We start from the raw sequence: 23,579 nt of genomic DNA, 5'->3' as shown, positions 1-23,579 counted from the left end.
CGTATGTTATCATGTGTTTGTATGCATGTGTCTGTGCCTATGTTTGTGGTCCTTCACAGTCCCCGCTGTTCCATAAGGTGTTTTTTTAATCAGTTTTTATATAGAATTTGCATCAGTTACCCATAGTCTGTTCTGGACTTGGGAACTGTGAAAAGACCTCTGGTGGCATGTCTTGTGGGATATGCATGCGTGTCCAAGCTGTGTGCCAGTAGTTTAGACAGACAACTCGGTGCATTCAGCATGTCAACACGCCTTACAAAAACAAGCAGTGATGAAGTCAATCTCTCCTCCACCTTCAGCCAGGAGAGATTGACATGCATATGATTAATATTAGCTCTCTGTGTACATCCAAGGGCCAACCAGGCTGCCCTGTTCTGAGCCAATTGCAATTTTCCTAAGTCCTTTCTTGTGGCACCTGACCACATGACTGAACAGTAGTCCAGGTGCGATAAAACTAGGGCCTGTAGGACCTGCTTTGTTTATAGTGTTGTTAAGAAGGCAGAGCATCGCTTTATTATGGACAGACTTCTCCCCATCCTAGCTACTGTTGTGTCAATATGTTTTGACCATGACAGTTTACAATCTAGGATTACTCCAACCAGTTTAGTCATCTTAACTTGCTCCATTTCCTCATTATTTATTACAAGATTTAGTTGAGGTCTAGGGTTTAGTGAGTGTTTTGTCCCAAATACAATGCTTTAAGTTTTTAAATATTTAGGACTAACTTATTCCTTGCAACCCATTCTAAAACTAGCTGCAGCTCTTTGTTAAGTGTTGCGGTCATTTCAGTCACTGTAGTAGCTGACGTGTATAGTGTTGAGTCATCCGCATACATAGATACTCTGGCTTTACTCAAAGCCAGTGGCATGTCGTTAGTAAAAAATTGTAAAAAGTAAGGGGCCTAGACAGCTGCCCTGGAGAATTCCTGATTCTACCCGGATTATGTTGGAGAGGCTTCCATTAAAGAACACCCTCTGTGTTCTGTTAGACAAGTAACTCTTTATCCACAATATAGTAGGGGGTGTAAAGCCATAACACATATGTTTTTCCAGCAGCAGACTATGATCTATAATGTCAAAAGCCGCACTGAAGTCTAACAAGACAGCCCCCACAATCATTAAATCATAAATTTCTCTCAGCCAATCATCAGTCATTTGTGTAAGTGCCGTGCTTGTTAAGTATCCTTCCCTATAAGCGTGCTGAAAGTCTGTTGTCAATTTGTTTACTGTGAAATAGCATTGTATCTGTGTGTGTTTGTGTGTGTGCATGTGTGCATTTGTGTGTGAGTGTGTATGTATATATGTGTGTATGTATATATATGTGTGTGTGTGTGTGTGTGTGTGTATGTATGTATATATGTGTGTATGTATATGTGTGTGTGTATGTATATATGTGTGTATGTATATATGTGTGTGTGTGTGTGTATGTATATATGTGTGTATGTATATATGTGTGTATGTATATATGTGTGTGTGTGTGTGTGTGTGTGTGTGTGTGTGTGTGTGTGTGTGTGTGTGTGTGTGTGTGTGTGTGTGTGTGTGTGTGTATGTATATATGTGTGTATGTATATATGTGTGTGTGTATGTGTGTATATGTGTATGTATATATGTGTGTGTGTATGTGTGTATATGTGTGTGTATATATGTGTGTGTGTATGTGTGCAACCTCTGAAAGACGAAGTGTGTGTGTTCTGCTATCAGACAAACCCAGGGTCTCTCTGCTCTTTGCTCACATTTGAAGACAAAGCGTCTTATGCTTAAATAACAATATATCCAATTCCCTCAATCCGCCCCAAGGCAGAGTCCCAAATGTGTTTCAATATTCCTGGTCATGTGCTATTCAGCAGGATGTGTGTGTGTGTGTGTGTGTGTGTGTGTGTGTGTGTGTGTGCGTGCGTGCGTGCGTACGTGCGTGCGTGTGTGTGTGTACTGGCCGGTGAACACGTTAAAACAGCTCAGGAAATAACTACTGTTATTGAACAACTTGGGCTATGTCCTAAATGACATCCTATTCCACATGGGTCCTGGTCAACAGTAGTATACTATATAGGGGATAGGGTGCCGTTTGGGAAGCAGCCGTAGTATTTCCATAGGGAGGTATTTCTTTTGCATCTTACACCATCAATCCTCAGGCTTAAATGTCAATGTATTCATTATTCATTTCCTTCAGAGGGATATGCATATCATTTGACGCTCCCAGAGACAGACAGGGGCTTTGAGACGTTGAGCCATTCCTTGTCTTGACTGGGAGAGAAGACAGACAGGCAGACAACGTTATTGATGTTTGTGGTTATCAATCCTAGCCCTGCCAATGACAGTAGTAAGATAAAGGTTGGTTCAATCGAGACAGAGACTTGACTTCCCTCCCTCTCTCCCTTTTTCTCCATCTCTTTCCCCCTCCACAGATAGTGACATGGCTGTCACGCCGTGCACCATGTCTGAGTGGAGTATGTGTGTGTGTGTTTGAATAGGTGTGTCTGTGTGTGCCTGTTCCCAGTACTCACACTTGCAGTGTGTGTCGCAGAGCGCCTGTTTCCTCATGTCACAGAGTCGTACTGACCCTCTACTGCTGCTGTAAGCCAAGGTGTTGCACTGCTGAGGATGGAACTCCGCTGCTGTGATCACCTCCGTCAGATCTTCCATGCTACACGGCTTAATGTCCACGATGTCTGGGAGGGGGCACGCTCAGGGAGGAATAACGCTTTTGGAGAAAACCAGGATGTCACATTCAGTTAAATGTCTTGGATTGTTAATAGAGAAAGAGGAACAGAATACAGGCTTTAGCACTTGTTCCTAGAGGTCAAAGGTTATTTGAAGCAGCAGTCGGTAACCTATAAATGTTGTAGACAGATAAACTATGACAGAGGGTATGTTAGTATGGGGTTAAAGGGTAAAGGTGAAAGGATACTGAAGCTCTGGTCGGTGATCTCCAGGTTCCACAGGTTGACCCTGAGGTCGTCGGTGGAGATGTAGGTCTGGAGGTCAGAGTTCACAGAGATGGAGTTGATGTGGTAGGTGTGGGCGTTACTGAACACACGCCGCGCTGTCGCCTCCACCATCAGATCTGTGTTCTGGAGGACAGGAACCTGGCAGGAGGGAGGGAGGGAGGTTTAACACAGTACATATTTTCACATCACATGACAGACTCTTAAATATCATAAAAGTTAATTGCCTCACAGATCTTAGAATCTAAGACGGAGAGAACATTCACAGATTGACACCTCCTCACGTATTTCCGTACACTGTGAACGCCTGGTTCTATACAGCCATTATGTCTCTGCTACACACATACACATATTTTCATATGGCTTCATGTACTCTGCATGTCTCCACTAGAATGTAGTAGTAGACTGCACAGCAGCAGGCCTAATGAGCTGGAGTTAGGACTGAGGGATGGCCTGAGTGTACCACTGAGCACTGCAGAGGAACTAGATGTAATCCATGATGGTTTATGACACACAGTACAGGAGGACATAGGAGAAGCAGAGGAGAGAGGAGAGAGAAAGAGTGAGAGAGAGAGAGACAGAGAGAGAGAGAGAGAGACAGAGAGAGAGACAGAGACAGAGGAGAGAGGAGAGAGAAAGAGAGACAGAGACAGAGGAGAGAGAAAGAGAGAGAAAGAGAGAGTGAGAGAGAGACAGAGAGAGAGAGAGAGAGACAGAGACAGAGACAGAGGAGAGAGGAGACAGAAAGAGAGACAGAGACAGAGACAGAGGAGAGAGGAGAGAGAAAGAGAGCGAGCGAGAGAGAGAGAGAGAGAGAGAGAGAGAGAGAGAGAGAGAGAGAGAGAGAGAGAGGAGAAAGAAAGAGCGAGAGAGACAGAGGCAGAGAGAAAGAGAGAGAGACAGAGGCAGAGAGAAAGAGAGAGAGAGAGACAGAGGCAGAGAGAAAGAGAGAGAGAGACAGAGACAGAGGAGAGAGGCCACTAATAGATACACTGAACCGGGACTCTCTGTGTGAGAATTAAAGACCATGGTTGCCTGGGTGATGGGGTTGCAAAGAAGGGAGAACGAAAGAGAGAGATGATCCCCTTCATCATATTCATCTCAGTGCACATTTCGATCACTCTCTCACTCTCTCCCTCTTTCCCTATCTCCCTCTCTCCCTGTCTCCCTGTCTCTCTCTCCCTGTCTCCCTGTCTCCCTGTCTCCCTGTCTCCCTCTAGCCCTGTCTCCCTCTCTCCCTGTCTCCCTCTCTCCCTGTCTCCCTGTCTCCCTCTCTCCCTGTCTCCCACTCTCCCTGTCTCCCTGTCTCCCTCTCTCCCTGTCTCCCTCTTTCCCTCTCTCCCTCTCTCCCTGTCTCTCTCTCCCTGTCTCCCTGTCTCCCTCTCTCCCTCTCTCCCTGTCTAACTCTCTCCCTGACTCCCTCTCTCCCTGTCTCCCTCTCTCCCTGTCTAACTCCCTCCGTCTCCCTCTCCTCCTCTCTCCCTGTCTCCCTCTCTCCCTGTCTAACTCTCTCCCTGTCTCCCTGTCTCCCTCTCTCCCTGTCTAACTCTCTCCCTGTCTAACTCTCTCCCTGTCTCCCTGTCTCCCTCTCTCCCTGTCTCCCTCGCTCCCTGTCTAACTCTCTCCCTGTCTCCCTGTCTCCCTCTCTCCCTGTCTCCCTGTCTCCCTCTCTCCCTGTCTCCCTCTCTCCCTGTCTAACTCTCTCCCTGTCTCCCTCTCTCCCTGTCTAACTCTCTCCCTCTCTCCCTCTCTCCCTGTCTAACTCTCTCCCTGTCTCCCTCTCTCCCTCCCTCTCTGTGGGTGTGTGTGTTTGATGGTGACAGGGACTCATCTGTCAGTGCTGATGGCACATATGAGAGCAGTCTGAGTGATTCTATATACCAACGGATTCTTCTCTCAGTGATAAGGACCGAATACACCATGAGAAATACACCTGGCGATGTGCAGTCATTTGGAAAAGCCAAAAGCCGATGAGTTTACACGGGAGAGCAATACTGTATATTGCCAGAAGACTGGAATATAACCATTTGCTTTATACAGTATATTCCTCATTCATAAAGTATTCATGTCAGTGATGTCAAACAACATCATTTTCCTATTTGGACTCCTGGGAAAAATGAGATATTTTCTTCTTATTCTTCTGCTTTTATGAGATACTCTGTGTGTGTGTGTGTGTGTGTGTGTGTGTGTGTGTGTGTGTGTGTGTGTGTTCTCCAATCAGCTCTCACAGTCTCGTGTCAGAATTAGACGTTCATCCATGTTTCTCAAACATCACATTTCAAAGTGTTTAAGGTTAAGGTTAGGCATTAACACAGAATTCTTATGGTTAGGCATTAACTCTCATGGGTTAAGGTTTGGGATAGGCTTACAACTAAAATATAAACAACTTTCTATTGCTGAGTTAAACTTAAGCCCGTCCTCCATCTCCGTCCAAAAGCCATAGCAAAACCGAAACCTTCTTAACAGCGTTCACTGTTGCCCCTAGTGGCCTGTTTCCACGTCATCTCCCGACGTCCTCAGACATGGATGGACGTTGAGTACTGACTTGTATCGCGGGTGACCTGGCAGGTTTTCTCACCCGTAGTGAGGTGATTGTAGATGGGTCTCTGATTCGTCCATCTTCATCCTTCAGGTTGTATCCCTCTGGTCGTCTGTCTCTCTCACTGATCTTCCAGAGCTTCACTGTCTTGTCTATACACACACACACACACACACACACACACACACACACACACACACACACACACACACACACACACACACACACACACACACACACACACACACACACACACACACAAACACACAAACACACCGAACACAGAGGGAGAGACAGAAACAGAGAGAAAGAGAGAGGAGAAAGAGAGAGAGAATGAAGAGAGAGGAGAGAGAAAGAGTGAGAGACAAAGAGAGAGGAGAAAGAGAGAGTATTAAGCTCCATGCTACAGTGAGTATGGGAGGTGGGAGCTGCGTCTGGGGTTCAGTCTGTCACAGTGATGGACTGATGCCAGCCTGGATGGTGCTGCCGATGACAGTGGTCATAGAGATGACATAGTGATGTTATAACTGCTGTCATCAGGAGGATCAGATACAAATCTGCAGGTTAATCATTAAAACCATGACTATCGTCACCACTCATCATAACCTCATGTTTCTTCCAGCCAGACTCTGTACATACGGCATATTGTACATACACAGTGGACAAAACATTAGAAACACCTGCTCTTTCCATGACAGACTGACCAGGTGAATCCAGGTGAAAGCTATGATCGCTTATTGATGTCACTTGTTAAATCCACTTCAAGGGGAGGAAACAGGTTAAAGAAGGATGTTTTAACCTTGAGATAATTGAGACATGGATTGTATGTGCCATTCAGAGGGTGAAAGGGCAAGACACAATATTTAAGTGCCTTTGAACTGGTATGGTAGTAGGTGCCAGGAGCACCGGTGTGAGTGTGTCAAGAACAACAACGCTTCTGTGTTTTTCACACTCTACAGTTTCTTGTGTATCAAGAATGGTCCACCACTCGAAGGACATCCAGCCAACCAGACACAACTCCAGGAAGCATTGGAGTCAACATGGGCCAGCATCCCTGTGTAACGCTTTAGACACCTTGTGGAGTCTATGTCCTGCTGAGTTGAGGCTGTTCTCAGGGTTAAAAGGGGGGAGGGTGCAACTCAATAGCAGAAAGGTTTCTTAATGTTTTGTACACTCAGTGCCTCTAGCCTTTCGATGTCCAAGGGCAATCTGTAGCATATTAGATATGTGTGTGTTCTGCTTGACTGAGCCAAAGCCACCAGCAGAATCCTTGCCGATTGAGAGCTTCACGCACGGATGCAACAGCTGAACACACACACTCATGCATGGACACACATGTATGAACACACACACAGCAGGGCCACACGACCAGATGGAGCTCCTCTGGCTATGGTTCCCACTGCTTCTAACTCCTATACACATGCACACACACACACACACACACACAGACAGACACGCGCGCGCGCGTGCGCACACACACACACACGCACACACGCACGCACACACACACACACACACACACACACACACACCCACCGTTGGTGGAGAGGAGGAAGTAGGCAGCGTTCTGCTGCGGCAGCCATCTGATCTTGTTGATCTTCTCCTCGATCTCCAGACTCTTCAGGTAGTCAAACTCTGGATCATGACTCTGGAACGTACTGTACACATTATACTCCCCTCGCCTCTGGGGCTCGCTTTTAGTCTGGGGGGGAGAGGAGAGAGAGAGAGAGAGAGAGAGAGAGAGAGAGAGAGAGAGAGAGAGAGAGAAACATTCAGGTTGGTTGAAAGGTATGGTAAACAATATACTCCCCCTGCCGCTGGAGCTGTAACGTTACAGTACTTTATACATTTTATACTCTCTGGGGAGAGGTAGAAGGGAGAGAGAGATGAGGGGAGGGATAGAGATACAGAGGTAGAGAGAGGGAAGACAGAGAGAGAGAGTGTGTGTTTCATACCTCCTGCTCTCTCTGGAAGACCACCACTCTTCCTCCTTTGTCCCCTGTGGCCAGCAGCTCCCCCGAAGGGTTAAACTCCACCGTGGAGATGATGTCAGCTAAAACAAAACACAGAGACACAGGGATAATGTACCACAGGGATAATGTACCACAGGGATAATGTACCACAGGGACACTGTACCACAGGGATAATGTACCACAGGGATAATGTACCACATGGATAATGTACCACATGGATAATGTAACAGAGGGATAATGTACCACAGGGATAATACAATATAGGTATAATGTACCACAGGGATAATACAATATAGGTATAATGTACCACAGGGATAATACAATATAGGTATAATGTACCACAGGGACAATGTAACAGAGGGACAAAGCAACACATGGATAATGTACCACAGGGATAATGTACCACATGGATAATGTACCACAGGGATAATACAATATAGGGATAATGTACCACGGGGATAATATACCACATGGATAATACAATATAGGGATAATGTACCACAGGGAAAGTGCAACAGAGGGATAATGTACCACAGGGATAATGTAACACAGATACACTACCGTTCAAAAGTTTAGGGTCACTTAGAAATGTCCTTGTTTTTGAAAGAAAAGCACACTTTTTTCCATTAAAATAATGTCAAATTGTTAATGTTGTAAATGACTATTGTAGCTGGAAACGGCTGATTTTTAATGGAATATCTACATAGGCGTACAGAGGTCCATTATCAGTAACCATCACTCCTGTGTTCCAATGGCACGTTGTGTTAGCTAATCCAGGTTTATCAATTTAAAAGGCTAATTGATCATTAGAAAACCCTTTTGCAGTTATGTTAGCACAGCTGAAAACTGTTGTCCTGGTTAAAAAAGCAATAAAACTGTCCTTCATTAGACTAGTAGAGTATCTGGAGCATCAGCATTTGTGGGTTTGATTACAAAGACCTTTCTTCTGAAACTTGTCAGTCTATTCTTGTTCTGAGAAATGAAGGATGTGAGAAATTGCCAAGAAACTGAAGATCTCGTACAACGCTGTGTACTACTCCCTTCACAGAACAGCGCAAACTGGCTCTAACGAGAATAGAAAGAGGAGTGGGAGGGCCCGGTGCACAACTGAGCAAGAGGACAAGTACATTAAAATGTATAGTTTGAGAAACAGATGCCTCACAAGTTCTCTACTGGTAGCTTCATTAAATAGTACCTGCAAAACACCAGTCTCAACGTCAACAGTGAAGAGGCGACTCCGGGGTGCTGGTCTTCTAGGCAGAGTTGCAACAAAAAAGCCATATCTCAGACTGGCCAATAAAAAGAAAAGATTAAGATGGGCAAAATAACACAGACACTGGACAGAGGAACTCTGCCTTGATGGCCAGCACCCCGGAGTCGCCTCTTCACTGTTGACGTTGAGACTGGTGTTTTGCAGGTACTATTTAATGAAGCTACCAGTAGAGAACTTGTGAGGCATCTGTTTCTCAAACTATACATTTTAATGTACTTGTCCTCTTGCTCAGTTGTGCACCGGGCCCTCCCACTCCTCTTTCTATTCTGGTTAGAGCCAGTTTGCGCTGTTCTGTGAAGGGAGTAGTACATAGCGTTGTAAGAGACCGTCAGTTTCTTGTCAATATCTCGCATGGAATAGCCTTCATTTCTCAGAACAAGAATAGACTGACGAGTTTCTGAAGAAAGGTTTTTGTTTCTGGCCATTTTGAGCCTGTAATTGAACCCACAAATGGTGATGCTCCAGATACTAGTCTAAAGAAGGACAGTTTTATTGCTTCTTTAATCAGGACAACAGCTTTCAGCTGTGCTAATATAATTTCAAAATGATCAATTAGCCTTTTAAAATGCTAAACTTGGATTAGCTAACACAACGTGCCATTGGAACACAGGAGTGATGGTTGCTGATAATGGGTCTCTGTATGCCTATGTAGATATTCCATTAAAAATCATCCGTTTCCAGCTAAAATAGTCATTTACAACATTAACAAGGTCTACACTGTATTTCTGATCAATTTGATTTTATATTAATGGACCAAAAAATTAGCTTTTCTTTAAAAAACAAGGACATTTCTAAGTGACCGGTAGTGTATATTTTCACACAGAGATTACAGTAAACAGCACAGAGACACAGAGACACGGAGACATAGACACACAGAGACACAGAGACACAGACACACAGAGACACAGACACACAGACACACAGAGAAACAGACACACAGAGACACAGTGACACAGAGACACAGAGACACAGACACACAGACACACAGAGACACAGAGACACAGACACACAGAGACACAGAGACGCAGACACGCAGAGACACAGAGACACAGACACACAGAGACACAGAGACACAGACACACAGAGACACAGACACACAGACACACAGAGACACAGAGACACAGAGACACAGACACACAGACACACAGACACACAGAGACACATACACACAGAGACACAGAGACGCAGACACGCAGAGACACAGAGACACAGACACACAGAGACACAGAGACACAGACACACAGACACACAGACACACAGAGACACAGAGACACAGAGACACAGACACACAGACACACAGAGACACAGAGACACAGACACGCAGACACAGAGACACAGACACACAGAGATACAGAGACACAGACACACAGACACACAGAGACACAGACACACAGAGACACAGACACACAGAGACACAGAGACACAGACACACAGAGACACAGACACACAGACACACAGACACACAGACACACAGAGACACAGACACACAGACACACAGAGACACAGACACACAGACACACAGAGACACAGAGACACAACCAGTGAGAACATTTGATACATCTTAAGATATTTTTTCTTGTTGTGAAAACTAATTTTCACCCATTTTCCATTTTCCATAACTTAAATGAAAGCTGAAAGCTGAAAGCTTGCCTTATAGCTTATAGCTCAACTTCTTTTACGGACAGAATATCTAGGAAACAAAGGGTTGCCCTGGTGACCCAGATAAAAGGAGGAATATGGGTAAAAGATGTGGTTAAACAACTGCCTGAAACCGGTCTGAAACTGATTGTGTTATTTCATCTAATTCATCCCAATCATCAGACTAAAATAGTCTGGCAATCAGCCAGGTAATTAACTTAACGATCCTCACACAATCAGTAACTCATCAGTTGAGTAGCAGATTTAAAGCACTCTATGATCACACTATAAATGCGATTAGTTTCCTCTGTGAATTAAGCAGCTCCTTTCCCCCACAGGAGCCATAGTGGTGAAGTAGTCCCTAAAGGACCTAGATGTTCTCCTCTCAAGTTATTATTACATGAAACCAGACATCTTCCATCCACAGACAGATGTTAAGGACACTACTTTACGACTGAATTCAACTGATGCACACAGCCAATTTTATAGACACCAGTCCAGTGCATTTGTCTCCTCAGCCACTGAAAATAGCTCAAACCAATACATCTCTCACATTAAGCATCCAAAACAAGCTTTTCGGGTATCTAGACTGTAACACAGACAGACAACTACCTTTGAGATACCTCCTACTCCCCTCCTGAAACACATGCATCTGATCTACCTGGCTTCAGAAGAGACAACAGCTCTACATCTAAACAACCTAGAGATGTACTCAAAATCCAACCGGTTTGTTCCCAACAGCTCTAATGAAACAACCAGCTCTAATGAAAAAACCAAGACAGAGAGAAAAGAGAGAGCTGTAGTTAGCTGAACATGTACGCACACACACACCAGAGGAGGCTGGTAGGAGGAGCTATAGGAGGGCAGGCTCATTTTACTGGCTGGATAGAAAGAAATGGACACTGGGACCGAGGCTTCCTGCCATCCAGGACCACTATACTGTTTATTGTCTATTCTGTAGCCTAGTCAATTTATTCCTACCTATATGTACATATCTACAGTGAAGGAAAAAAGTATTTGATCCCCTGCTTTTGTACGTTTGCCCACTGACAAAGAAATGATCAGTCTATCATTTTAATGGTAGGTTAATTTGAATAGTGAGAGACAGAAAAACAACAAAAACATCCAGAAGAACGCATGTCAGAAATGTTATAAAAGATTTGCATTTTAATGAGGGAAATAAGTATTTGACCCCTCTGCAAAACATGACTTAGTACTTGGTGGCAAAACCCTTGTTAGCAATCACAGAGGTCAGACGTTTCTTGTAGTTGGCCACCAGGTTTGCACACATCTCAGGAGGGATTTTGTCCCACTCCTCTTTGCAGATCTTCTCCAAGTCATTAAGGTTTCGAGGCTGACGTTTGGCAACTCGAACCTTCAGCTCCCTCCACAGATTTCTATGGGATTAAGGTCTGGAGACTGGCTAGGCCACTCCAGGACCTTAATGTGCTTCTTCTTGAGTCACTCCTATGTTGCCTTGGCCGTGTGTTTTGGGTCATTGTCATGCTGGAATACACATTTTCAATGCCCTGGCTGAGGGATGGAGGTTTTCACCCAAGATTTGACGGTACATGGCCCCGTCCATCGTCCCTTTGATGCGGTGAAGTTGTCCTGTCCCCTTAGCAGAAAAACACCCCAAAGCATAATGTTTCCACCTCCATGTTTGACGGTGGGGATGGTGTTCTTGGGGTCATACGCAGCATTCCTCCTCCTCCAAACACGGCGAGTTGAGTTGATGCCAAAGAGCTCAATTTTGGTCTCATCTGACCACAACACTTTCACCCAGTTGTCCTCTGAATCATTCAGATGTTCATTGGCAAACTTCAGACGGGCATGTTTATGTGCTTTCTTGAGCAGGGGGACCTTGCGGGCGCTGCAGGATTCAGTCCTTCACGGCGTAGTGTGTTACCAATTGTTTTCTTGGTGACTATGGTCCCAGCATCATTGACAAGATCCTCCCGTGTAGTTCTGGGCTGATTCCTCACCGTTCTCATGATCATTGCAACTCCACGAGGTGAGATCTTGCATGGAGCCCCAGGCCGAGGGAGATTGACAGTTCTTTTGTGTTTCTTCCATTTGCGAATAATCGCACCAACTGTTGTCACCTCCTCACCAAGCTGCTTGGCGATGGTCTTGTAGCCCATTCCAGCCTTGTGTAGGTCTACAATCTTGTCCCTGACATCCTTGGAGAGTTCTTTGGTCTTGGCCATGGTGGAGAGTTTGGAATCTGATTGATTGCTTCTGTGGACAGGTGTCTTTTATACAGGTAACAAGCTGAGATTAGGAGCAATCCCTTTAAGAGTGTGCTCCTAATCTCAGCTCGTTACCTGTATTAAAGATACCTGGGAGCCAGAAATCTTTCTGATTGAGAGGGGGTCAAATACTTATTTCCCTCATTAAAATGCAAATCAATTTAGAACATTTTTTACATTTTTGACAGTTTTTCTGGATTTTTTTGTTGTTATTCTGTCTCTCACTGTTCAAATAAACCTACCATTAAAATTATAGACTGATCATTTCTTTGTCAGTGGGCAAACGTACAAAATCAGCAGGGGATAAAATACTTTTTTCCCTCACTGTATAGATTATTTTACTAGGTCGCCCCACTACCGACGTTCTCCTCTGATGACCCTAGACTTTAGTGTGTTCTCAGGATTATATCTCTGCCCTTCCTGACTGGTGGTCCTGTCTCTGTGTCTGAGGGGCTAGGTTAGCGTTTCTCTGTGTCTGACGGGCTACTGCTGTCTCTGTGTTATTGCCAGCGATTGATGTTTGCCATCAGAGTGCATCTGTCTGATGTCTCTCACTGACCTCTGACCCTGGCTGTGTCACACCTGACTGGCTACAGGATTTATAGACCTTATTCACTTATTGTCTGAGTCCCAAAAGGCTCCAAATTCCTTATATAGCGCACTACGTCTGGCCTTATGGGCCATGGTCAAAAGTAGTATCCTACTGTTGACTGAAATTACCAAAATGTCTGCAATAAACCTGCGGACGTAGTCACATATGTTGGAGTCATCTTTTATAAAGAGACCAAGAGGAAACACAAAGGAATGACAGTACACCATGATATCATGTGATTCTCTGATTGGAAATGCTCCAGTTTTAGATTACTTGTATTGAGACAGGTCATTTTGAGAGGAGCTCCATCAAGATTCGGTCTGGTGTCTACATGGTCTCTGCTTCAGTGGTTCTGTTCATTCACTGAGATGATTGAAGGAGGACGTGTCGGAGTGTAAACTCGTTAAAAAGACTCCATCAATAACTGTTACCCCTCACTGGCTTAATATGTTAATGATGAGAGAGAGAGAGATAGAGAGAGAGAGAGAGAGAGATACAGAGTGGAGGGGGAGGGAGGGAGGGAGGGAGGGAGGGAGGGAGGGAGGGAGGGAGGGAGGGAGGGAGGGAGAGAGGGAGGGAGGGAGGGAGGGCAAAGAAGAGATTGTGAAAGAGGGGGAGAGGGGAGAGATGGTGAAGGGGAGAGATGGTGAAGGGGAGAGATGGTGAAGGAGAGAGATGGTGAAGGAGAGAGATGGTGAAGTGGAGAGATGGTGAAGGAGAAGATGGTGAAGGGGAGAGAGGGGGAGAGATGGTGAAGGGGAGAGATGGTGAAGGGGAGAGATGGTGAAGGGGAGAGATGGTGAGGGAGAGAGATGGTAAAGGGGAGAGGGGGAGAGATGGTGAAGGGGAGAGATGGTGAAGGAGAGAGATGGTGAAGGAGAGATGGTGAAGGAGAGAGATGGTGAAGGAGAGATGGTGAAGGAGGGAGATGGTGAAGTGGAGAGATGGTGAAGGGGAGAGATGGTGAAGGGGAGAGATGGTGAAGGGGAGAGATGGTGAAGGGGAGAGGGGGAGAGATGGTGAAGGGGAGAGATGGTGAAGGGGTGAGATGGTGAAAGAGATGGTGAAGGAGAGAGATGGTGAAGTGGAGAGATGGTGAAGTGGAGAGATGGTGAAGGGGAGAGATGGTGAAGGGGAGAGATGGTGAAGGGGAGAGATGGTGAAGGGGAGAGATGGTGAAGTGGAGAGATGGTGAAGGAGAGAGATGGTGAAGGGGAGAGATGGTGAAGGAGAGAGATGGTGAAGTGGAGAGATGGTGAAGGAGAAGATGGTGAAGGAGAGAGATGGTGAAGTGGAGAGATGGTGAAGGGGAGAGATGGTGAAGTGGAGAGATGGTGAAGGAGAAGATGGTGAAGGGGAGACATGGTGAAGTGGAGAGATGGTGAAGGGGGGAGATGGTGAAGGGGAGAGATGGTGAAGGGGAGAGATGGTGAAGTGGAGAGAGGGGGAGATGGTGAAGGGGAGAGATGGTGAAGGGGAGAGATGGTGAGGGAGAGAGATGGTGAAGGGGAGAGGGGGAGAGATGGTGAAGGGGAGAGAGGGGAGAGATGGTAAAGGGGAGAGATGGTGAAGGGGAGAGATGGTGAAGTGGAGAGAGGGGGAGATGGTGAAGGGGAGAGATGGTGAAGTGGAGAGAGGGGGAGATGGTGAAGGGGAGAGATGGTGAGGGAGAGAGAGGGGGAGATGGTGAAGGGGAGAGATGGTGAGGGAGAGAGATGGTGAAGGGGAGAGGGGGAGAGATGGTGAAGGGGAGAGATGGTGAAGGAGAGAGATGGTGAAGGAGAGATGGTGAAGGAGAGATGGTGAAGGAGAGAGATGGTGAAGTGGAGAGATGGTGAAGTGGAGAGATGGTGAAGGGGAGAGATGGTGAAGGAGAGAGATGGTGAAGTGGAGAGATGGTGAAGGAGAAGATGGTGAAGGGGAGAGAGGGTGAAGGGGAGAGATGGTGAAGGGGAGAGATGGTGAAGGGGAGAGATGGTGAAGGGGAGAGATGGTGAAGTGGAGACATGGTGAAGTGGAGAGATGGTGAAGGGGGGAGATGGTGAAGGGGAGAGATGGTGAAGGGGAGAGATGGTGAAGGGGAGAGATGGTGAAGGGGAGAGATGGTGAAGGGGAGAGATGGTGAAGGAGAGAGATGGTGAAGGAGAGAGATGGTGAAGGGGAGAGATGGTGAAGGGGAGAGATGGTGAAGGGGAGAGATGGTGAAGGGGGGGAGAGATGGTGAAGGAGAGAGATGGTGAAGGAGAGAGATGGTGAAGGGGAGAGATGGTGAAGGGAGAGATGGTGAAGGAGAGAGATGGTGAAGGGGAGAGATGGTGAAGGAGAGAGATGGTGAAGGAGAAGATGGTGAAGGGGAGAGATGGTGAAGGGGAGAGATGGTGAAGGGGAGAGATGGTGAAGGGGGGGAGAGATGGTGAAGGGGAGAGATGGTGAAGGAGAAGATGGTGAAGGGGAGAGGGGGAGAGATGGTGAAGGAGAAGATGGTGAAGGGGAGAGATGGTGAAGGGGAGAGGGGAGAGATGGTGAAGGAGAAGATGGTGAAGGAGAGAGATGGTGAAGGAGAGAGATGGTGAAGTGGAGAGATGGTGAAGTGGAGAGATGGTGAAGGGGAGAGGGGGAGAGATGGTGAAGTGGAAAGATGGTGAAGTGGAGAGATGGTGAAGGGGAGAGGGGGAGAGATGGTGAAGGGGAGAGATGGTGAAGGGGAGAGATGGTGAAGGAGAGAGATGGTGAAGGGGAGAGGGGGAGAGATGGTGAAGGGGAGAGATGGTGAAGGAGAGAGGGGGAGAGATGGTGAAGGGGAGAGGGGGAGAGATGGTGAAGGGGAGAGATGGTGAAGGAGAGAGGGGGAGAGATGGTGAAGGGGAGAGGGGGAGAGATGGTGAAAGGGAGAGATGGTGAAGGAGAGAGGGGGAGAGATGGTGAAGTGGAGAGGGGGAGAGATGGTGAAGGGGAGAGGGGGAGAAAATAATAGAACAATAATAACACAAGGAATAAATACACAATGAGTAACGATAACTTAGTTATATACAGGGAGTACCAGTACTGAGTCGATGATAACTTGGCTATATACAGGGAGTACCAGTACTGAGTCGATGATAACTTGGTTATATACAGGGAGTACCAGTACTGAGTCGATGATAACTTGGCTATATACAGGGAGTACCAGTACTGAGTCGATGATAACTTGGCTATATACAGGGAGTACCAGTACTGAGTCGATGATAACTTGGCTATATACAGGGAGTACCAGTACTGAGTCGATGATAACTTGGTTATATACAGGGAGTACCAGTACTGAGTCGATGATAACTTGGTTATATACAGGGAGTACCAGTACTGAGTCGATGATAACTTGGTTATATACAGGGAGTACCAGTACTGAGTCGATGATAACTTGGTTATATACAGGGAGTACCAGTACTGAGTCGATGAAAACTTGGCTATATACAGGGAATACCAGTACTGAGTCGATGATAACTTGGCTATACATACGGAGTACCAGTACTGAGTCGATGAGCAGGGGGTATGAGGTAATTGAGGTACTGTATGTGACTGAACAAACAGAGACTAGGTGAAATTGACACGAACTCCAGCTAAAATAGTCTGCTAAAACAGCCTCATACACCAGCTAAAACATTTGTCGTGTGTTACATCCTGATCTGTTTCACCTGTCTTTGTGCTTGTCTCCACCCCCCTCCAGCTGTCGCCCATCTTCCCAATTATCCCCAGTGTATTATACCTGTGTTCTTTGTTGCCAGGTCATTTTGTTTGTCAAGCCTACCAGCATTTTCCCCATTGCTCCTGTCTGTTTCTAGTTCCTGTTTTCTAGTTTTCCCAGTTTTGAGCATTCTGCTTGCCCTGACCCTGAGCCTGCCTGCCGTTCTGTACCTTGTCACTATCACGTCTTGACCATAGTAAGTGGTTATTTTCTATGGTAGAATAGGTCAGGGCGTGACAGGTGGTGTTTGTCTATGTTTTGTATTTCTATGTTCAGTTTCTAGTTTTGTATTTCTATGTTGGTTTTGTTTGGTATGATCTCCAATTAGAGGCAGCTGGTCGTCGTTGTCTCTAATTGGAGGTCATATTTAAGTTGATGTTTGTCCCACCTGTTTTTGTGGGTGATTATTTGTGAGTAGTGTTTGTTTCTCCTCTGCGTCACGGTTTGTTATTTTGTAGATTTCAGTTATTTGATGTATTGCATAGTTTTCACGGATGAAATAAATATGTGGAACGAAACACACGCTGCAATTTGGTCCGATCCTTTCGACAGCCGTGACAGAATCACCCACCACCAAAGGACCAAGCAGTGTGGTATGGATCAGCAGGGCAAATGGACTTGGGAGGAGATATTGGACGGGAAAGGACCCTGGAGGCAGGCTGGGGAGTATTGCCGTCCTAAGGAAGAGATCGAGGCAGCAAGAGCGGAGCGGTGATACTACGAGGCACTATATCCACCAAGAGGCAAGTGCGAGAGGGGGGGGGCACACGGGGAGATTGGCAGAGTCAGGTTGGAGACCTGAGCCAACTCCCGATGCTTACCGTGGGGAGCGAGTGACCGAGCAAGCACAGTGTTATGCGGTGATGCGCACTGTGTCGCCACTCAGCCACTCTCCATTCTCATGGCGGTTGGACGGGCGCTCTACAGGCCGGGTCACCCACAATATCACCCCCATCAACCTACGTGTGTCAGGGAACCACAGCAAGACGATCAAATTCCTGCTCACTATGTCTCCTCAGGTTCCCGTGGCATTGGGATTCTCTTGGCTCCAGTGACACAATCCCCTTATTGACTGATCTGCTGGTGCCATCATGGGCTGGAGCCCGTTCTGCCATGCTCATTGCCTGAAGTCAGTGCAGCCTGCCCAGGGATGTCTTCCTGGGGGCTCGGAAGTTGCCCAGGACCTCCGGGAGGTGTTGAGTAAGGCCCAGGCCACTATGCTTCTGCCGCACCAACCCAATGACTGCAGGATTGACCTTCTCCTAGGCATCACGCCGCCCCGGGGACGACTGTACTCTCTGTTGGGTCCGGAGACCAAGGCTATGGAGACCTACATTGAGGACTCCCTAGCTGCAGGGTTCATCCATCCTTCTGCCTCCCCCACCAGCACAGGGTTCTTCCTGGTGGAGAAGAAGGACAAAACCCTGCACCCCTGCATCGACTACCGGGGCCTCAACGATATCACGGTGAAGAACCCCTACCCGCTACCACTCATCTTCTTGGCCTTAGAGCCGCTCCAGGGGGCCACCGTGTTCTCCAAGCTGGACCTACGGAACTCCTACCACCTGGTGCGGATACGGGAAAGGGTGAGTGGAAGACTGCCTTCAACACGGCCAGCGGTCACTATGAGTATCTAGTCATGCCATTTGGCCTTACCAACACCCCAGCTGTGTTCCAGGCTCTGGTTAATGATGTTCTCCGCGACATGTTGAACTGGTTCGTCTTCGTCTACCTCGATGACATCCTCGCCTTCTCCCGCTCCGCCTAAGAACATGTGCTCCATGACCGACAGGTTCTCCAACGCTTCCCGGAGAACCAGCTTTTGTGAAAGCAAAGAAGTGCAAATTCCATCGCTCCACCATCCCCTTCCTGGGTTACATCATCACTGCAGGGAGTGTACAGATGGATCCCGGGAAGGTGAGAGTGGTGGTGGATTGGCCCCAGCCTACATCCAGGTTGCAGGTGCAACGTTTCCTGGGATTCGCCGGGGTTACAGCATCCTGGCTTCCCCTGTATGCACTCACCTCTCCCAAGGTTCCGTTCACATGGTCCCCAGCTGCTGACCGGGCGTTCCGGGATCTCAAACACCGTTTCACCACAGCTCCCATCTTCTTTCATCCTGACCCGTCCCGACAGTTTGTGTTGGAGGCCGATGCTTTGGATGTCGGAGTGGTGGCTGTCCTGTCCCAGTGTTCTGCCCTGGACCTCAAGTTACATCCCTGCGCCTTCTTCTCCCATTGCCTCAACGCCACGGAGAGGAACTACAATGTGGGAAATTGTGAGCTTCTCACGGTGAAAATGTCATTGGAGGAGTGGAGGTCCTGGCTGGATGGGGAGGAATATCCATTCATTGCGTGGACTGACCACAAGAACCTGGAATATCTCCGCACCGCCAAGCGTCTCAATTCCAGGCAAGCTACATTGGCCCTGCTTTTCTGCTGGTTCAATTTCTCCCTCTCATACCGAACGGAATCCAAGACTGTCACGCCGCTATAGCCCCACGGCTACAACCCCAGAACCCGAGACCATCCTTCCCACCTGGCGACGGCACTCAGCTGGGGAATAGGGAAACATGTTTGTGAGGCGCAGCATTCCCAGCCAGGGGGGAAGGATGGTCTCGGGTTCCGGGGTCGTAGCCGTGGGGCTATAGTAGCGTGACAGCGCATCCAGACCGGATGTTTGATCATGACGCGGTTCGCTCCTCAGTCCTGGAGTGGGCCCACTCCTCTAGGCTTACCTGCCACCTGGGCTCCCGTCGGACCCTGGCCTTTGTGCGACAATGCTTTAGGTGGCCTACCATGGTTCTTGGCAAGCTCTGGCTGGTCTCCATCAACATCTGCCTGTCCCTCACCGTCCCTGGTCTCACTCCCCCTGTCTGATGGCAACACCGCCATTCTGACAGTAGTGGACCGGTTTTCCAAAGCTGCCCACTTCATTCCTCTCCCAAAGCTACCCTCTGCCAAAGAGATGGTGCAGCACGTCTTCCGGATCCATGGACTCCCACTGGACATGGTCTCCGACCGGGGTCCTCAGTTCTCGTCCCAGTTCTGGAAGGCATTCTGCACACTCATTGGGTCGTCGGCTAGCTTGTCCTCCGGGCTCCACCCCCAGTCTCATGGCCAGTCAGAGTGAGCCAACCAAGACCTGGAGACGACTCTTCAATGCCTGGCCTCTGCCAACCCCACCACCTGGAGCCAGCAACTAGTGTGGGTCGAATACGCCCGCAACACCTTTCCTTGCTCTGCCACTGGGCTCTCGCCCTTTGAGTGTTCCCTAGGTTATCAGCCCCCGTTCTTCCCTGAGGAAGAGGTCGGCATACCTTCGGCCCAGATGTTTGTCCCCCTCTGTCGTCGTACCTGGAAGAGATCCCGGTCGGCTCTTCTCAAGACCACCTCCGAGTATTGGCGACAACCGGACAGCCACCGGACCCCAGCTCCCCGGTATCATCTCGGGCAGAAGGTATGGCTGTCCACCTGGGATCTGCCCCTCCGGGTGGAGTCCCGGTTTATTGGCCCTTTCTCCAAGGTTATTAGCCCCTCTGCTGTTCGTCTTCCGTTGCCCCGTATCCTCCGTATACATCCCACTTTCATGTGTCTAGAATCAAACCCATGTCTCACAGCCCTTTGTCTACTGATGACCTGTTGTTTTGCCTGACCCCTGTTCTAGTAATAAACTTTTGTTACTTCAACACTGTCTGCATCTGGGTCTTCCCTGAAATGTGATAGTTGTGTAAGAAGCCAACATGGCGTGACGGTGAGAGCCAGTTACGTAAGTGTGCCGTTATATTAGGTAGCGAGAGGGTAACTGGCAGCGGAGTGCCGTGTCAATGCCTTCTGTTAGACACATGGGAACACTGCATTAAACTGCGCTGCCTGCGTCAATGGAGAATGCTAAAGTATTCTCTCTCTCTCTCAAACACAAACAATGTTATATTTGGGTCCAACAAGACCATTACCTTGGCCTGCTCTCTGGAAGGCTTGATGGCTTATGCTTGTACGCTACGTGAGGTTCACACACACACACACACACACACACACACACACACACACACACACACACACACACACACACACACACACACACACACACACTTTAACATTCTATCTAGACAGCATTATACCATCATGGATCTTAGTAATGGAGAGAAACAGATCATTAACCTGATTTCTATAGAATCTGTCCAGTGGGAGATATACAAGTGTGTGTGTGTGTGTGTGTGTGTGTGTGTGTGTGTGTGTGTGTGTGTGTGTGTGTGTGTGTGTGTGTGTGTGTGTGTGTGTGTGTGACTGTGTGTGTGTGTAATCAGACTCGAGGGACAGATGTTATTTCTCCCCTTTCACACTTTATTACCCGATAGATACCTAACAGAGAGAGAGAGAGAGAGAGAGTGAAAGAGAGAGACAGAGAGGAGGGAGGGAGAGGAGGGAGGGAGAGGGAGAGAGGGAGGAGAGGTGAAAGAGAGAGAGAGAAAGAGAGAGTGAGGAGAGAGGGAGAGAGAGGGAAGAGAGGAGAGAGAGGGAGAAAGAGAGACAGTGAGGAGAGAGAGAGAGTGAGGAGAGAGTGAAGAGAGAGGGAGAAGAGGAGAGAGAGAGAAAGAGAGAGAGAAGAGAGGGAGTGTAATGTTTACTGTTCATTTTTATTGTTTATTTCACTTTTGTTTATTATCTACTTCACTTGCTTTGGTAATGTTAACATATGTTTCCCATGCCAATAAAGCCCTTACATTGAATTCAATGTAATTCAATTGAGAGACAGAGAGGAGAGAGGGACAGAGAGAGAGAAAGAGAGAGCACAAATCTACTAACAGAGAGGAGCTGTACTGATGGAGTTACTGTTAGAAACATCACAGCACTAAACCATTGTCTTTGTCTCTGCTGTTTTCATGTCTCACAGCTATTCATCTGGGCATCTTTTCAAAGGTTATACAGTCTAAGCTGAGAAGTGGGTCTCAGTGAGTTAAGTGACCTTATAGAAAAACATTCTGTGACATTTGTTCCTGGACAGACCACAGGAAAAAAGAAATGTTTTATCAGAGCCAACAAACACATCCAATTGAGAAACACAAAAAGGTCAAATACTATTTAACCTCCAAGGTAGTACAGAGAACATATTAGACATATACATTTATCATAGCAACACTCTCTCTCTCTCTCTCTCTCTCTCTCTGTCTCTCTCTCTCACTCTCTCTCTCTGTCTTTCTTTCTCTCTCTCTGCCTGTCTCTCTCTCGCTCTCTCTCTCCCACTCACTTTCTCAAAGATGCACTTTGTCATTCTCTTCAAGCTGTGGTTGCACAGTCAGCGAAAACAGAAATTCCATAGAGCGTTGGTTAGTTTATTTTAGAGACCATCGCCAATGGACGAATCTCCAATACTCTGTAATGTCCTACTGTACACGATGTGGGTGGAACTATCCGTGGTATTCTTTAATGAATCCCTATTAATATTTCATTTCACTGCAGACTCAATAAAACAGCTTATCAGGAAATGAAAAACCTAATCAGCAGCTGGGGGGAGAGGGCTGTGGCACACACACTACACAGCTTGCAACTAAACCCAACACACACTATACACACACACACACAAACATGCATGCACTCACTCACTCACGCACACACACACACACACACACACACACACACACACACACACACACACACACACACACACACACACACACACACACACACACACACACACACACACACACACACACACACACAGCTTGCCACTAAACCCAACACACACTATACACATACTACACACTACATGCAAACATGCATGTACTCACGCACATACACACACAAACACACACACAACAACCCTCTGTAATGCAATGTGTTCCCCACCCCTAACACCCATGCCCTCTCCTAAAATGTGAGGCATAACATTTTGAGAGTGCTTTTTCATGAATAATGAATGCAGCCCTGGGGCAGAGAGAGACTGAGGCAAGAGCTAAGTCTTTTTATGATGGGGTCCTAAAGTGTAGCCCTGGGGGCATTTGCCTCTCCTCCTCCTCTCCTCTCCTCTCTTCCACCTCTCCAGCATACAGACCCTTAGTGGGGTCTGTCTCACTGTATTAAAATTCAGCAGAGAGAGAGAGAGAAAGAAAAATAGGCCGATACCCGCTAATTTGACCTAGATCTTCTGCTTAGGTTCTGTCAGACCTGGGCCCTGACAGTTAATCACAGGTTCTGTAAACCTGGGCCCTGACGGCAAATCACAGGTTCTGTCAGACCTGGGCCCTGACGGTTAATCACAGGTTCTGTCAGACCTGGGCCCTGACAGTAAATCACAGGTTCTGTCAGACCTGGGCCCTGACAGTAAATCACAGGTTCTGTCAGACCTGGGCCCTGACAGTAAATCACAGGTTCTGTCAGACCTGGGCCCTGACAGTAAATCACAGGTTCTGTCAGACCTGGGCCCCTGACAGTAAATCACAGGTTCTGTCAGACCTGGGCCCTGACAGTAAATCTCAGGTTCTGGTCAGACCTGGGCCTGACAGTAAATCACAGGTTCTGTCAGACCTGGGCCCTGCCAGTAAATCACAGGTTCTGTCAGACCTGGGCCCTGACAGTAAATCTCAGGTTCTGTCAGACCTGGGCCCTGACTAAGGTTCGTCCAGACCTGGGCCTGCAGTAAATCACAGG

The 23,579-nt window shown here is 47.5% G+C and overlaps 1 protein-coding gene across 2 annotated transcripts in view; it reads right to left on the bottom strand.

The window, feature by feature from the left end:
* LOC115168167 (serine/threonine-protein phosphatase 2A 55 kDa regulatory subunit B beta isoform-like) overlaps positions 1–23,579 on the bottom strand; it is a 70,690-nt gene that overhangs the window by 7,951 nt on the left and 39,160 nt on the right. For both annotated transcript variants that reach the window (XM_029723183.1, XM_029723192.1), the window contains exons 2-6: positions 7,439–7,536; positions 7,020–7,185; positions 5,523–5,635; positions 2,908–3,085; positions 2,504–2,668 (exon numbers count right to left, since the gene is read on the bottom strand). In XM_029723183.1, coding sequence (XP_029579043.1) covers positions 2,504–2,668; positions 2,908–3,085; positions 5,523–5,635; positions 7,020–7,185; positions 7,439–7,536 — 720 coding nt within the window. The remainder of the gene's footprint in view (positions 1–2,503; positions 2,669–2,907; positions 3,086–5,522; positions 5,636–7,019; positions 7,186–7,438; positions 7,537–23,579) is intronic.

The sequence above is a fragment of the Salmo trutta genome, chromosome 3, assembly GCF_901001165.1.
Source record: "Salmo trutta chromosome 3, fSalTru1.1, whole genome shotgun sequence".
Taxonomy (NCBI): domain Eukaryota; kingdom Metazoa; phylum Chordata; class Actinopteri; order Salmoniformes; family Salmonidae; genus Salmo; species Salmo trutta.
This window is presented reverse-complemented; position numbering and strand designations above follow the sequence as displayed.